Below are 18,405 nucleotides of genomic sequence, written 5' to 3'. Positions count from 1 at the left end.
GAAGTGTACGTACAGTCTGTATAGAAGTGTACGTACAGTCTGTATAGAAGTGTACGTAAAGTCTATATAGAAGAGTACGTACAGTCTGTATAGAAGTGTACGTACAGTCAGTATAGAGGTGTACGTACAGTCTGTATAGATGTGTACGTACAGTCTGTATAGAAGTATACGTACAGCTTCTATAGAAGTTTACGTACAGTCAGTATAGAAGTGTACGTACAGTCAGTATAGAAGTGTACGTACAGTCTGTATAGAATTGTACGTTCAGTGTGTATAGAAGTATACGTACAGCCTGTACAGAAGTGTACGTACAGTCAGTATAGAAGTGTACGTACAGTCAGTATAGAAGTGTACGTACAGTCAGTATAGAAGTGTACGTACAGTCTGTATAGAAGTGTACGTACAGTCTGTATAGAAGTGTACGTACAGTCTGTATAGAATTGTACGTTCAGTGTGTATAGAAGTATACGTACAGCCTGTACAGAAGTGTACGTACAGTCTGTATAGAAGTGTACGTACAGTCTGTATAGAAGTGCACGTACAGTCTGTATAGAAGTGTACGTACAGTCTGTATAGAAGTGTACGTACAGTATGTATAGAAGTGTACGTACAGTCTGTATATAAGTGTATGTACAGTCTGTATAGAAGTGTACGTACAGTCTGTATAGAAGTATACGTACAGCTTCTATAGAAGTTTACGTACAGTCAGTATAGAAGTGTACGTACAGTCAGTATAGAAGTGTACGTACAGTCTGTATAGAATTGTACGTTCAGTGTGTATAGAAGTATACGTACAGCCTGTACAGAAGTGTACGTACAGTCAGTATAGAAGTGTACGTACAGTCAGTATAGAAGTGTACGTACAGTCAGTATAGAAGTGTACGTACAGTCTGTATAGAAGTGTACGTACAGTCTGTATAGAAGTGTACGTACAGTCTGTATAGAATTGTACGTTCAGTGTGTATAGAAGTATACGTACAGCCTGTACAGAAGTGTACGTACAGTCTGTATAGAAGTGTACGTACAGTCTGTATAGAAGTGTACGTACAGTCTGTATAGAAGTGTACGTACAGTCTGTATAGAAGTGTACGTACAGTATGTATAGAAGTGTACGTACAGTCTGTATATAAGTGTATGTACAGTCTGTATAGAAGTGTACGTACAGTCAGTATAGAAGTGTACGTACAGTCTGTATAGAAGTGTACGTAGTGTGTATAGAAGTGTACGTACAGTCAGTATAGAAGTGTACGTACAGTCTGTATAGAAGTGTACGTACAGTCTGTATAGAAGTGTACGTAGTCTGTATAGAAGTGCACGTACAGTCAGTACAGTCTGTATATAAGTGTACGTACAGTCTGTATAGAAGTGTACGTGCAGTTTGTATAGAAGTGTACGTACAGTCTATAAATAAGTGTACGAACAGTCTATATAGAAGTGTACGTACAGTCTGTATAGAAGAGTACGTACAGTCTGTATAGAAGTGTACGTAGTCTGTATAGAAGTGCACGTACAGTCAGTACAGTCTGTATATAAGTGTACGTACAGTCTGTATAGAAGTGTACGTGCAGTTTGTATAGAAGTGTACGTACAGTCTATATAGAAGTGTACGTACAGTCTATATAGAAGTGTACGTACAGTCTATATAGAAGTGTACGTACAGTCTGTATAGAAGTGTGCGTTCAGTCTGTATAGAAGTGTATGTACAGTCTGTATATAGGTGTACGTACAGTCAGTATAGAAGTGTACGTACAGTCTGTATAGAAGTGTACGTACAGTCTGTATAGAAGTGTACGTACAGTCAGTATAGAAGTGTACGTACAGTCTGTATAGAAGTGTATGTACAGTTTATATATTAGTGTACGTACAGTCTGTACAGAAGTGTACGTACAGTCAGTATAGAAGTGTACGTACAGTCTGTATATAGTGTACGTACAGTATGTATAGAAGTGTACGTACAGTATGTATAGAAGTGTACGTACAGTCTGTATAGAAGTGTACGTACAGTCTGTATAGAAGTGTACGTACAGTCTGTATAGAAGTGTACGTACAGTCTGTATAGAAGAGTACATACAGTCTGTATATAGTGTACGTACAGTCTGTATAGAAGTGTACGTACAGTCTGTATAGAAGTGTATGTACAGTCTGTACAGAAGTGTACGTACAGTCTGTATATAAGTGTACGTAGTCAGTATAGAAGTGTACGTACAGTCTGTATAGAAGAGTACATACAGTCTGTATAGAAGTGTACGTAGTCTGTATAGAAGTGCACGTACAGTCAGTACAGTCTGTATATAAGTGTACGTACAGTCTGTATAGAAGTGTACGTGCAGTTTGTATAGAAGTGTACGTACAGTCTATATAGAAGTGTACGTACAGTCTATATAGAAGTGTACGTACAGTCTGTATAGAAGTGTGCATTCAGTCTGTATAGAAGTGTATGTACAGTCTGTATATAGGTGTACGTACAGTCAGTATAGAAGTGTACGTACAGTCTGTATATAAGTGTACGTAGTCAGTATAGAAGTGTACGTACAGTCTGTATAGAAGTGTACGTACAGTCTGTATAGAAGTGTACGTACAGTCTGTGTAGAAGTGTACGTACAGTCTGTATAGAAGTGTACGTACAGTCTGTACAGAAGTGTACGTACAGTCAGTATAGAAATGTACGTACAGTCTGTATAGAAGTGTATGTACAGTTTATATATTAGTGTACGTACAGTCTGTATAGAAGTGTACGTACAGTCTGTATAGAAGTGTACGTACAGTCTGTACAGAAGTGTACGTACAGTCTGTACAGAAGTGGCTGTTAAACCTTTTGAAAAGTGTAAGTCTGATCCGGAAAGAAGTTTACGTAATCCGACCTGAACTGGACTGTATAATAACTATATTATGATACACTTCCATTTTATATTTAATCATTGTTGGTGTGGTATTTTGCATACAATCAATTAGAAAGCGGACATGCAGATTTTGGAGATATTCAATATAAGATAGCCAGTCATCGCAAAATTATTTGCCCAATCACCACATATCCAAGTCGCGGTGCGATCGCTCCTATTGACAAGCACACTTGTCACAGATTACACTGGTACGGAACTTCCATCTAATTCCCGAGATGTTTTGTCTCACAATTTCAAACTACTCAATCCAAGTATTCATTTAAAAGAAATAAAGTATGTAAATAAAATGCATGTTTCAATTCTCTATGCTTATTGCTAACCTGTAAAGCAATTCAGATCCTACCACAGCAGTTTAGTAAATACACGATATATAATTACTGTATGACGTTGGGTTAGCTGCCGGTGCCATTTCTATCATTCTCACAAACAACTTGGAACCTAATACAATAGTTTTCATTGTAGTGTATTTCTATGGAAAACACCTAGACAAACAATATACATCCCCAGGTTAGTAGTAATTCCGGGATAGAAACTATATCGCATTTCCTTTGAAGATATTATCAACAGAAAACGTTTCTAGGGTATACCTTCAGTCAATATGGAGTACGATGGGATCTTAATTATCTGTATTACTTAAAGACGTGGCGGGCATTATGTCTTTACTTTGGATAGAGAATCTAACCGTCCCAGTGTGGGACGTAGTCATACTGGTACCAATACCGTTATGGAGGGCACAACGAGGCACAACAATCTGTTCCGCAGGGACTAGAGTACTTTATGAAAACAATGCCTCACTGTCCTCTTTACCGTGTTTAAAGCCCAATACTCCCAAAGAAATGTGTGTAAATGTCTATAGTTTGACCTCTTTACAGTTTCCTGACTTAATATATACCTAACAATTTATCGCGAATCAAAAATTGCAGGAAAATGTGTATTTATGAAAGTATGCAGGAAATTTCAAAAAATTGTAACTGGGTCTGACGGACCAAGTTTCTATGCAAATTAGTATTTCAATGCAATGGACGGGTTATCAGTCTACATAAAATGGCGGAACGGGCCTGCCAAAAAGCAGACGTATTCTGACAAAAAGAAACGTAAAGGACACTGGAATCGGCAAAACCCCAGGATTCCCTTAGGGAAAAAATATTCGTTGGAATTTAGCAAGAGAAGAAAAGGAATAGACTCGAATTACAATTTTGCCGGACGTCTAATGGATTGCTGATTAGCTTTTACGGAATTCCTCGAACATTGTCAACTTCACCGATCTGAATTCCATCGATGTTTTGTTGTATGCATATTGTTATATTTTGAAATCAAGTATTTGGTTGTATGTTTTTAACTGTTAGGAGAGCGTGAATGAGCATCTTGGATTGCCATTAATTACATGTGTGCAGCTAGAAGTTTAGGTTATTTGGGAGTATGCGGCTTTAAGCTGCCTATGTTATCTGTAGGACTATTGGGAACGTCCTATCCCACCCTGTCACTTACATCTTTCGTCCTATCCCACCCTGTCACTAACATCTCTCGTTCTATCCCACCCTGTCACTAACATCTCTCGTCCTATCCAACCCTGTCACTAACACCTCTCGTCCTATCCAACCCTGTCACTAACACCTCTCGTCCTATCCAACCCTGTCACTAACATCTCTCATTCACTAAGGTCATTAGACTCCTACTAGAACGTCCTATCCCATCCTGTCACTAACATCTCTCGTCCTATCCAACCCTGTCACTAACATCTCTCGTCCTATCCAACCCTGTCACTAACATCTCTCGTCCTATCCAACCCTGTCACTAACATCTCTCGTTCTATCCCACCCTGTCACTAACATATCTCGTCCTATCCCACCCTGTCACTAACATCTCTCGTCCTATCCAACCCTGTCACTAACATCTCTCGTCCTATCCCACCCTGTCACTAACATCTCTCGTCCTATCCAACCCTGTCACTAACATCTCTCGTCCTATCCCACCCTGTCACTAACATCTCTCGTCCTATCCCACCCTGTCACTAACACCTCTCGTCCTATCCAACCCTGTCACTAACATCTCTCGTCCTATCCCACCCTGTCACTAACATTTCTCGTCCTATCCCACCCTGTCACTAACATCTCTCATCCTGTCCCACCCTGTCACTAACATCTCTCATCCTATCCCACCCTGTCACTAACATCTCTCATCCTATCCCACCCTGTCACTAACATCTCTCATCCTATCCCACCCTGTCACTAACATCTTTCATTCTGTCCCACCCTGTCACTAACATCTCTCGTCCTATCCCACCCTGTCACTAACATCTCTCATCCTGTCCCACCCTGTCACTAACATCTCTCATCCTATCCCACCCTGTCACTAACATCTCTCGTCCTATCCCACCCCGTCACAAACATCTTTCATTCTGTCCCACCCTGTCACTAACATCTCTCGTCCTATCCAACCCTGTCACTAACATCTCTCGTCCTATCCCACCCTGTCACTAACATCTCTCGTCCTATCCAACCCTGTCACTAACATCTCTCGTCCTATCCAACCCTGTCACTAACATCTCTCGTCCTATCCCATCCTGTCAATAACATCTCTCGTCCTATCCCACCCTGTCACTAACATCTCTCGTCCTATCCCAACCCTGTCACTAACATCTCTCGTCCTATCCAACCCTGTCACTAACATCTCTCGTTCTATCAAACCCTGTCACTAACATCTCTCGTCCTATCCAACCCTGTCACTAACATCTCTCATCCACTGAAAACATTAGACTCCTACTGGGAACGACCTATCCAATCCTGTCACTAACATCTCTCGTCCTATCCCACCCTGTCAATAACATCTCTCATTCACTAAGGACTTAAGATATCTACACAAGAACGCCTTTCTCTATCTCGTCGTTTGCTCACAACATCTAAATATGGATGAATGATCGGACGTTGTCGATATGCTTCCCACTGATGTTTGGATCACTCTATTACACCCAATAGAGCTCTGATGTACCGTACCTTACTATTAACAACACGTTTCCATCACAAGACAAAATGCTATACCCCCCCCCCCCCCCCCCCCCCCGATCATCAAACCTCTTGCTTACGCTCGCACTTATTACAAAATGCTGCATGAAACTTGAAGCCGAAGAAAGGTAATACAACTCACCCCCATAAAATAAGTACATTGTTTTGTAGATAGTTCTTTGAGGACAAACAATGAAGATATCTTGATGAATTCTCTCTTGTTCCTTTATTGAGGAATCACGGCAAAATTGACGTCATAAAGTTGATTGTAGTACATGATATTAAAGAGAACCGCAACAACAGTTACATTGTACTTACATACTATATATTTATGTATATACTATACAATTACTGTCTATTACCATCCCGATATTGGTACGAAGCGCTAATAATGAGGATTTCTCCTATCAGTGTTATTACTACACCAGGTGAACTTGGTCTGAAGGCGATCTAATGCAATTGTCATTTGCAAGTTAGGTATATAGCGGTAGATGGTCAGAATTACCTATCCGCTTCTTTAGGTAGATAGCGGTAGATTATCAGAATATACTGGTAGATGGTCAGAATAAAGCGGTAGATGGTCAGAATATAGTGATAGATGGTCAGAATATAGTGGTAGATGGTCAGAATAAAGCGGTAGATGGTCAGAATATAGTGATAGATGGTCAGAATAAAGCGGTAGATGGTCAGAATATAGTGATAGATGGTCAGAATATAGTGGTAGATGGTCAGAATAAAGCGGTAGATGGTCAGAATATAGTGATAGATGGTCAGAATATAGTGGTAGATGGTCAGAATATAGCGGTAGATGGTCAGAATATAGTGATAGGTGGTCAGAATAAAGCGGTAGATGGTCAGAATATAGTGGTAGATGGTCAGAATATAGTGATAGATGGTCAGAATATAGTGGTAGATGATCAGAATATAGTGGTCGATGGTCAGAATATAGTGGTAGATGGACACAATAAAGCGGTAGATGGTCAGAATATAGTGGAAGATGGTCAGAATATAGCGGTAGATGGTCAGAATATAGCGGTAGATGGTCAGAATATAGTGGTAGGTGGTCAGAATAAAGCGGTAGATGGTCAGAATATAGTGGTAGATGGTCAGAATATAGTGGTAGATGGTCAGAATATAGCAATAGATGGTCAGAATAAAGCGGTAGATGGTCAGAATATAGCGGTAGATGGTTAGAATATCGTGGTAGATGGTCAGAATAAAGTGGTAGATGGTCAAATATAGCTAATGGTCAGAATATAGCGGTAGATGGTCAGAATATAGCGGTAGATGGTTAGAATATCGTGGTAGATGGTCAGAATATAGCGGTAGATGGTCAAATATAGCTAATGGTCAGAATATAGCGGTAGATGGTCAGAATATAGCGGTAGATGGTCATAATCCCTCACCCGCTACTTATGTTTACTTGGGGAGCCTGAAGTTGGTTCCAAGTTCCGAGGTCCGTTAAAGTAAAAAGGAACTCGGAACTATGAACTAACTTCAAGCTCCCGTTTCCTTGCAGGTGAACGGTAAAGATCAATTCTAAGGTTGCAATAAACATATACTAATCTATATCGACATACACTACGCTGAGTGTACAGAGCACATTTCGAATTAAGATTCGATCTGTCAAAAAGAACAATTGAGGACGATTCGTGAGATGGTATGATATGTCCGAACACGTTATAGTGTCTGTATACATTAATAAGGCACGGTATCTGTTAGGCTGATGTAACGTCTGTCAGACTGCTGAACGCGCACAGTCACTGTATATTGCATCATATTTAAAAGAGGAGACTTACATTGTATGTTAAGGTTTATAGTATATATCTTTTATGAATTTTATTAACCATCTTTTTATACGTGTACATATCTAACTATCGACTTTTCAGCACGCCTGTTTTTCTGCATTACATCATCAACGTTTAGAAAAAAACCACTCAAGCTGTCGACTTTTCAGTAAACCATTGCCATTAAACCATCGATATTTTAGCAAACAACCGATTTACTCTTAAATAACTGACATCAATTAACATCGAATTTATACAGTTGAATGACGACATAAATGCTAATTAAAGTGACAGACATAAATCATCGCCTGTATCTGTCCGAGGAGACGATATGATATATTAAATTGGTATGTACGGAAGCTGAGGTGTAAATATAACCTACATTTACCCGAGTTGATATACCTGATACATTATGATTACACGAGAGCAAATACATTGAGAACATCATATATATTGAAACCACGCAGTACACTTCAACTCCTAATGAACCGAACGTGTAGTCCGGCTGAGTTTATGATTTGCTGTAGAACTGATCACCTACAATGGCTAGGCCCTGACTGCTGTACGTAACAGAACAGAACGTGCATATGGCACTGCAGTATAAACAAATGCCTCCCGCCTCGGACAAGACCATTACTGAGGTACGGAATTCATTACTGATAGATAAATATAGAGAATATCGGCACCATATACTCCCGGGGACAGCAAACCCTTAACTGTTAACATACATACAGCTCTTACCTTTAACATTGAATATCTATCGTGTAACCTCGAATAGCAGTCCTTTAGCGTTAAACCTCGAGTAGTAGCTTTCTAAATTTAAACCTCGAATAGCAGTCCTCTAAATTTAAACCTCGAATAGCAGTCGTCTAGCGTTAGACCTCGAACAGCAGTCCTTTAGCGTTAAACCTCGAATGGTAGCTTTCTAAAGTTAAACCTCGAATAGTAGCTTTCTAAAGTTAAACCTTGAATAATAGCCCTCTAAATTTAAACCTCGTATAGCAGTCCTCTAGCGTTAAACCTCTTTTTTTTCTTAAATAGCCCAATCTATCTTTTTAGAATACAATGATTACAGAAAGAGTCGAATCTGTCTCAGTAGCAATTAATTTCAAATGAAATCAAACAGATCTATTATGATAAGATAATGATAAGCTGTCACACGTCAGAAAAGAGAACGAGCGCTCGCGCGCCTGTACCATGAATGTTTCCTGACAGCGTGCCGCGTTAGTCTGAAGATGTCGTGTCCCAGTAGGGAAAAAGTGAAGACCCTGCCATCGCTAGTTTACACGCACCCGTGACTGGTATGTCCCCAAAGATTCGACACATTGTGCAGTATATATAACCGTGTAACCATTCCGGTCGGTGAAGAATGCGGCCCGCTTACAAGATTCTGGAATTAAGGACATATCGGGCTTTTTATGAATATCGACCGAGTAGTTTGCAGTCAAGTTTGTTGCCAGAAAAGCTTCCGACTATCAGAACGTAATCCCGCGAGGGGTTGTCCTGTCAGACACTAAACAGCGCCGCCTGGTGGATCACAGCATCTCGTCCTCCACGGGACATGACTTACATAAGCGAGATCTTGTAAATCTTTGCTGAAATCTCCTAAGATTATTTTACCATCAACCAACTATTATCGTCGGGAGTTTGGGAGTTGCACACGGGTTTGTAGTCCGGTGTGGTCGTCACAGTTATTATACCAACCCGGCACCAAGGGAAACATCCGACCCCGCCTCTACACACATGTTAGGTGTTGAACTACTCAATATTTATCCCAAGATGAGTGTTCATATCTACATTATCAACAGTACACATAAACTGTTTAGACATCTGTCCTTGTATTGTGTATAAAACACATGGAAACATACACTGTCGAATAGTATTTTTTAGTACATCGTATAAACTGTAAACACCATCTTATCGAAATAAACATGCAGCAATTATGACAAAAACGGTATAAAAAGTGATCATACACTATATTGCTATGATTTAAATAGTTTATGAACGTGCCAATTCACAAATCTCTGTACTGAGAGCTCCACACAAGATTCAAATACCGTTGCCTCAATATGCCATTGAGGGAACCACAACTACAAATGTACCTATCACGATTATATAGCATTTCAAGTTTCAAAGATGAAAAATCTAGACGATCTCCAGACAAACATTAATTATTGACTGATAACGTCATACATCATGACTGACAACGTCTTACAAAATGACGTACAACGTCATACATAATGGCGAACAATGTCATACATAACGACGGACAACGCCATACATAATGATGGACAACGTCATACATAATGGCGTACAACGTCATACATCATGACAGACAATGTCATACATAATGACGGACAACGTCATACATAATGGCGTACAACGTCATACATCATGACAGACAATGTCATACATAATGACGGACAAATGCATGGTCAGTGTCTTAAAATATAAGCTGTATTTTGGCGAGGGTAAAGAAAGACAAAAGTGGCGAGCCATGGCAAACCACTTTTGTCTTTCTGTCCCGATCCAAAAATACAGCTTATATTTTAAAACACTGACCATGTATTCTATCTATCCTGCAACAATAACAATAATCATCAAAAATAATCATTTTTAAGTGAAACGGTGTCAAAAATGACAGTTGAAAAATGTTCGTTGTTTCACTTTGAAGTAGGTCAGTCGAATTGACGCACGTGCTAAGATTCTAAAATACAGCTGTTTTCCGTCACTGCCGTATACAGCAAAAATATATACGGTGGCTGTATTCCAACAATGCGTTGGCAGTTGCAGGATAAATAATGACAGACAATGCTATACATAATAGCTGACAACGTCATACATAGTGGCGGACAACGTCATACATAGCGGCGGACAACGTCATACATAGTGGCTGACAACGTCATACATAGTGGCGGACAACGTCATACATAGTGGCGGACAACGCCATACATAGTGGCGGACAACGTCATACATAGTGGCGGACAACGTCATACATAGGGGCGGACAACGTCGTACATAGTGGCGGACAACGTCATACATAGTGGCGGACAACGTCATACATAGTGGCGGACAACGTCATACATAGGGGCGGACAACGTCGTACATAGTGGCGGACAACGTCATACATAGTGGCGGACAACGTCATACATAGTGGCGGACAACGTCATACATAATACTGTCATCAAAGTACGTATCAACAAAAATCGTATTGTTCTCAATATAATAGAGGAAGGTCAGTTGATAAAACTTGATTTCCTACTTCAGGCTTATAACTTATACACTTGTTGCAAGCAAAACACTTTACTAAATACACAGTATTATTTACTTATTATCGGTTATTCACTAATCAAGTAAATGATTATTATGTTTTTCATTCATCTAGCTAAAACTAAAGAAGTACTTTTTTATCGTGAGTGCATATCGGTGTAAAATCGCCTTAAAAAGGAAACAATGACGTCAGCGTACACCACAATTATTAACATGGATTGATAGGGACATGCTTGGCGTGTAAACTAACTATGACATTTAAAAGACAATATAAACGAAGCCAATCTGCAATATAACATTAACGATGATAGTGAAGAGGTGAACTTACCTGTAATGATCCGGTCAGGTAAGGATTGTACGACATCAGGGGCATTCCTAAATCATGTATTATATTGCTCAAGTAATTTGTGAGTCTGATAAATTTAGATTCATCCCTTAAAGGCAAAAACAGCACTGTATTAATGCGATTTGGTAAAATGTCGCTACAAAACATTTCAAATATTTCCGATGGGTTATCAACAACGTCGGATTTCCGAATATCCAGTCTCAGCGATCTGATTTGTCGTCGACGTAAGGAGTTCGTTCTAACCATCTGGATGGCTTTCGTCACTGAGCCTCGCATTCGGCGTAAATCTGGCGCCAATATCCGCAGTCCAAGAGTTGGTCTTTGAGAGTTGACGTATGAAATTGGAGATGACCCTAACATCCAAATCATATTCCAAAAAAGGAAACAAAGTACACTTCCGGAACCCGCGAAATCCATGTTGTTTCACAGTCTATGTTGAGGAGGTAAAATGCTTGAACGAAATTAAAATGACATGTCCACTATACAAGTAGATTCAAATCCGCGAGATCTACCGAGATCTTACCACGAGGAGAGAACGCACACTAGTGATGACTAAACTGACTCTTTCACCTTTCGATCTAGATCAATCTTGATATCCATTTCAATTGCTGGGATATATATTACACTAGAATATAATTACATATCGATCAGAAGTGTTCCCTTTTCCTCTTTTTGGTAACCCACAACACTGCATCACAAAATCCAAATGATGATGATCTCGCTTCCGGTACAAGTGCCAAGAGACAGGCTAGAAGTAGCTAGGAAGAGTTTTTACAGTTCAAGAGTATATGGACACATGTAATTCCGCCTGCAATTGTTAAATAGTTTAAAGTTCATATGGATATGAACATCAATTATATTACGTCGACATGGGTATTATACCAACTACGAGAGTAGAGTAGATAAATAGATGATATATCACAGTGCATATTTCTACCTGGTAATATGTGTTCCCATTTTGGCCTGTACATAGAATGTCGCCTCCTTACTGACGCCCGCCGACCCTCACTTCAAGCTTGATACTGACACTGAGTTGGTTGACATTTCAGTTTGCCCTTACAAATCTTGGTCGTGGTTTAGCTTTCCATGTGACTGAGTTCATTTCCGTCTGCGATTGGGTTCATCCCCGGCCATAGGCATAACGGTAACACTGAAAGAAATAAGGACAATAAATATACATATATTGAGTGTGTCATTGACATGCGTGTCAATGTGATGTTGTATCTGGTTTAAATAGTCGTTAGCGCCGCCACCAAATATTACGTGCTGGAAATATACACCACAGTGTAAGCTCACCAATTCAGTAGTTCTACTTAAAATTCATAGGTGGAAATGCTTTTGTTTTCATTAGATAAGTTACTGCGAAGGCGTACAGAATCATGTTGTGTATGTATGATATTCATTAGAAGATGTAACAAATTGCTTTCCAGAGAGTAAGTGTACGATAAGCCCATTTCACTCGGGAGGGGGCCTCCTAGGACGGGGTGCCCGTCTTCCAATTAACAATTCCACGTTTATACGTCAAGAAGAACAATCAGAAATATTCCCTTTTGTTTTCTTAGAGATGCTTTGCAGACCACTATTTTAATTTAAAATACTACCTCGTTTTTTCATATGTATATACATGGACGCAGTCGATCTGTATGTCCTGTATGTAATTCTCTACACTGGTTTATGAGAATAAAATCACTGTCATTGTCATCGTAGACACTGTACTACACTTTGGCGGTCGTATCAGACAACTGTCAGAGACAGGCGGATACTGGTTAAAACATCAAAAGTCACGGCGGACATAAAGTGATTTGTTTTCTATAGAAGGAGTAACGATGCCTACGCCTCTTTAAATGTAAACAACAATTGTGAAACAAGTGGTAACAACTTAAAGCAATATCTTGTTGTCCCTAGGTGAAATGGGTAACCACTGTGCCACCCGGACACTACACATCTCTCACAGTACATGTAGGTTATAATCATCGGTGTTCGTTATGATATGAATGGTATTTCTAGTGATAACGAAGGGACCGCGGTGGCCGAGTGGTCAAGGTGTCCAACAAGGAAAACATTAACAAATCCAAGATCTGGTAAATTGTGATTTTTTTATGTCTGTAAATTATGTCGATGTATTCTTGTTTATTTGTAATCAATTATGTGATTATGTTGTTGGATTAATAAAAATCACTAGCTCTCCACCTCTGGGTCTCGAATTCGAAACCCAGGTGGGACAGTTGCCTGGTACTGACGTTAGGCCAGCGGGTTTTCTCTTGGTACTAAGGCTTTCCTCCACCTCCAAAACCTGGCACGTCCTTCAATGACCCTGGCTGTAAATATGACGTTAAACAAAATACACCCATAAACCCAAACTCTCTAGTGAAGACATCGTTGTTGAACACTATCGCGACGGGCCTTTTCTATAGTTATAGAGGACAGAAGGACTCGGGCACATCCGGACCTTTTCTACTTCGTTTCTGTACCGCGATAACTTTTGTATGGTACAATCGTTTGTGTACCACATAAAGGTGTTTGAGCGAAGCAGAAATGTTTCGGTTGTGTATCTCATAAAAGTGTATCGTAGTAGAGGAGCGAAGTAAAAAGTGTTCGTAGTAGAGGAGCGAAGGAAAAAATATTCGTGTTTGTATCACATAAAAGTAGATTCCTCAGTTTATAAAAGGGGATGATCGAAAAAAAGATCTAGTAGACATCTGTGTTCACATCCTGTTTCCTATAAAAGGCTGTGCGACCGATGTGTCACTGTTAATGAAGTGGTGTTGTTTGGATAGATCGAGTACCAGCAATTCTGCACTGTCAGCATTGTATTTTATATAATAACATCAAATTATCAATCTAAATATTCATATTGTTTCAGACGCTTTAGAGACAGGTGTGCTATGCCTGCCTAATGTCTGCGTGTCAAAATAATATCACTTTGGTTAATATATCTAAATTCAGTATAACTACATGTGACGTCATCAACATTTCACTTAAGTGGTTGTTACATGTAGTTCCTACATTTCCTACGTATAACATAACAATAATTTTGTTCTTTTTTCTTTATAAACCTTTTTTCACTATGAACAACTAATCACAATGCGGTAAGTTGATAATTACCAACAGCATTTCTCTGGTCTGTTTTTTGCTGCTTGGTAAGAAGTCAACAAATCTACAATTTCGAGTTTTCAGAAAGACAATTATTCACTCATGATTTTAACATTGGTGTAAATGATTGTTGTGTGAGAAACATGATATCTTATTTATAATAATATTGTAGCCATCCATCAGTTTTTTTATGTCTGTTAAAACACAGACTAGAATGATTCCGATAAGTCCTTGTCTCTCAGGAGATAACACTGACTTGTTATTGCTCAAAAGTCGTCACCACTATCAAAGTTAGTTGAACTGCTTGTCAGTACTGGAAAAGGCAACAGGCTTGCTGCCAAAAAAACAAATAGGAAATATTGGCAGCAGTCTCAATTGATAAAATATTCATCAAACTCGAGCTATTTACCACTTGAAATTTTGCTGGAATATTTGGCAACACCTTCGCCGCCAACATAAGTATTAACAATTCAACAACTCACCATCGATACAAAATGTGCGGAATAGTGTAAATCTCCTGGTATCTACAAACAAGAATTAATATCACCAGGCTTTGACAAGTTCAAGAGAAAATCTGTCAATCAATACGTCACCGTGTTATGCATTAATACGTATATTTAATGTCGTCCGTCCTAAATCTGACATGGCGGGAGGACATCGATTCTGTCATATTTCCATATCAAATTCCGCGACAAATCATTTATCAAGACTACTGTCTGGATGAAAGAAATCTAAATACGACGGTTATAAATCGATATAATATTCAGATATTTTACGTTTTAAGTGGCTGTTTGATACGTTTTCTATTTATATAATACATCTTTATATTTTTATCAATAACAGGTGCGGATTCAGGATTTCCGAAAGGGGTGGGGATCCAGGGGAACCGGGGGGCAAAGTTGACGTTTATTTTAATGATACGGCGATAACAGTCTGTACTTTTTCACTAATGAATACACAAGATTATGGGTATTTTAAAATATGTAAAAAGATAAGTGGTGGGTAACAGTACACTGACTTTAATAATCTTCACGTAACAAAAACTGCTGAAATGTTGAAAATATCTTAAATACAGAAAGTGATAAACATATCTCATCTGCCCGGACGATGTGATTACCTCTGGGATACTGTCAATAAATACTTGAATCGGAAATAAGATTGCTATCAGATTATATGACTAGAACAGATATTTGAATATAAGACAGTTTTCAGCAATGATTTTTCAGTCACACAGTCACTCAACCTTAAGAATGAATGCGGGCACAAACATTATCCTTGGATGCTTTTCCATATACTGACGACATATCTCGCTGATGTCAACCTTCACGACGTAATGATTTGACATTGTTGACTTGTCAACCTTTCTCAGGTATGTCTTTAGGGGACGCAAAGCAGAAAATGCTCTTTCTGCTTCACAACTGGTAATTGGTATATACCTATTTTTTAGAATTCAGTCACTTTCATTTCCCCAGCACCACACGATAAATCAAAGAATTGGTTCCCTGTGTTTACCTCTCTAACACAATGTGTCCTCACACAGGAGACAGGGCTGGGACCTCTCTAACACAATGTGTCCTCACACAGGAGACAGGGCTGGGACCTCTCTAACACAATGTGTCCTCACACAGGAGACAGGGCTGGGACCTCTCTAACACAATGTGTCCTCACACAGGAGACAGGGCTGGGACCTCTCTAATACAATGTGTCCTCACACAGGAGACAGGGCTGGGGCCTCTCTAACACAATGTGTCCTCACACAGGAGACAGGGCTGGGACCTCTCTAATACAATGTGTCCTCACACAGGAGACAGGCCTGGGATTCATGTGTTCATCTCTCTAACACAAGGTGTCTTCACACAGGAGACAGGCCTGGGACCTCTCTAACACAATGTGTCCTCACACAGGAGACAGGCCTGGGATTCATGTGTTCATCTCTCTAACACAAGGTGTCTTCACACAGGAGACAGGCCTGGGACCTCTCTAACACAATGTGTCCTCACACAGGAGACAGGCCTGGGATTCCCGTGTTCATCTCTCTAGCACAAATATGTAAACTGTGTACGGAAATGTAACAAAAATAATTATTCTATCAAAATGCTTCTTACATGTAACATAATTTTAGTGCCATAGAGATTGCTTTAAAGCAGTCGGGAATTTTTCAGAAACAATTGAAAAAAAATATGGCCTAATGTTCACATCAAAATCCCTCTCCGGAAAATAGAACTACATATCATCAAATAATAACATACTGTTTAAGATAGATCGGTCAAGAGGAGACCACCAAGCAGGACTGAAATACTGAATCAAGCGAAAGGCAAACACAATTTTATAAGTTGGAAACTCAAACTGCCGCCCTGGAAAAACTGTATATTTATACAGACTGCCTAGTTTCATAAAAATTGGTCGAAATCTTGTTGAAATGCTGAAATAAACGAAGGACAAAAGCTCTTTGATCAATTGACGTGTGTCATATGTAGTTCAGGAAAAACGCAACTAATCATGGTAATCAAGCATACCAAGTTTCACCGAGGTCGGTTAAAACATCGGCGGCGATCTGTGGACAGATCTATACTGGACGGACGGACATTGCCATGCCATAATTCTCATCATTTTCAGATAGGCGTATGGAATGAACATTCCTGTCATCTGTGAGAGCGGAGAACTGGCATGTATGATCTAACCGCAGACGACGTAAAACAACCTCAGGAATATTGATGTTTACAGTTGTGGAACCGCCACCTCCTTTCACGAGATACGACCTAGCATTTACTAACGTTTATTAATATACAGACTCTATGACAGAAATATACCGGCTTAATCCCGTGACGCCGTCCACGTTTATTATATATACAGACTCTATGACGGGAAATGTACCATCTTTATCCGTGACCCTGTCCACGTTTATTATATATACAGACTCTATGACGGGAAATGTACCATCTTTATCCGTGACGCCGTCCACGTTTATTATATATACAGACTCTATGACGGGAAATGTACCATCTTTATCCGTGACGCCGTCCACGTTTATTATATATACAGACTCTATGACGGGAAATGTACCATCTTTATCCGTGACCCCGTCCACGTTTATTATATATACAGACTCTATGACGGGAAATGTACCATCTTTATCCGTGACCCCGTCCACGTTTATTATATATACAGACTCTACGACGGGAAATGTACCATCTTTATCCGTGACGCTGTCCACGTTTATTATATATACAGACTCTATGACGGGAAATGTACCATCTTTATCCGTGACCCCGTCCACGTTTATTATATATACAGACTCTATGACGGGAAATGTACCATCTTTATCCGTGACGCCGTCCACGTTTATTATATATACAGACTCTATGACGGGAAATGTACCATCTTTATCCGTGACGCCGTCCACGTTTATTATATATACAGACTCTACGACGGGAAATGTACCATCTTTATCCGTGACGCTGTCCACGTTTATTATATATACAGACTCTATGACGGGAAATGTACCATCTTTATCCGTGACCCTGTCCACGTTTATTATATATACAGACTCTATGACGGGAAATGTACCATCTTTATCCGTGACCCCGTCCACGTTTATTATATATACAGACTCTATGACGGGAAATGTACCATCTTTATCCGTGACCCTGTCCACGTTAATTATATATACAGACTTTATGACGGGAAATGTACCATCTTTATCCGTGACCCTGTCCACGTTTATTATATATACAGACTCTATGACGGGAAATGTACCATCTTTATCCGTGACGCCGTCCACGTTTATTATATATACAGACACTATGACGGGAAATGTACCATCTTTATCCGTGACGCCGTCCACGTTTATTATATATACAGACTCTATGACGGAAAATGTACCATCTTTATCCGTGACGCCGTCCACCTTTATTATATATACAGACTCTATGACGGGAAATGTACCATCTTTATCCGTGACGCCGTCCACGTTTATTATATATACAGACTCTATGACGGGAAATGTA

The 18,405-nt window shown here is 39.6% G+C and overlaps 1 protein-coding gene across 1 annotated transcript in view; it reads right to left on the bottom strand.

Annotated features, from left to right (window-relative positions):
• LOC117326462 (glutamate receptor ionotropic, NMDA 2A-like) overlaps positions 1-18,405 on the bottom strand; it is a 131,854-nt gene that overhangs the window by 54,300 nt on the left and 59,149 nt on the right. Inside the window, exon 2 of the mRNA XM_033883213.1 lies at positions 11,288-12,455. Within this exon, the coding sequence (XP_033739104.1) occupies positions 11,288-11,722 (435 nt within the window). The 5' untranslated portion in view covers positions 11,723-12,455. The remainder of the gene's footprint in view (positions 1-11,287; positions 12,456-18,405) is intronic.

Source organism: Pecten maximus, chromosome 1 (assembly GCF_902652985.1).
Source record: "Pecten maximus chromosome 1, xPecMax1.1, whole genome shotgun sequence".
Lineage (NCBI taxonomy): Eukaryota > Metazoa > Mollusca > Bivalvia > Pectinida > Pectinidae > Pecten > Pecten maximus.
This window is presented reverse-complemented; position numbering and strand designations above follow the sequence as displayed.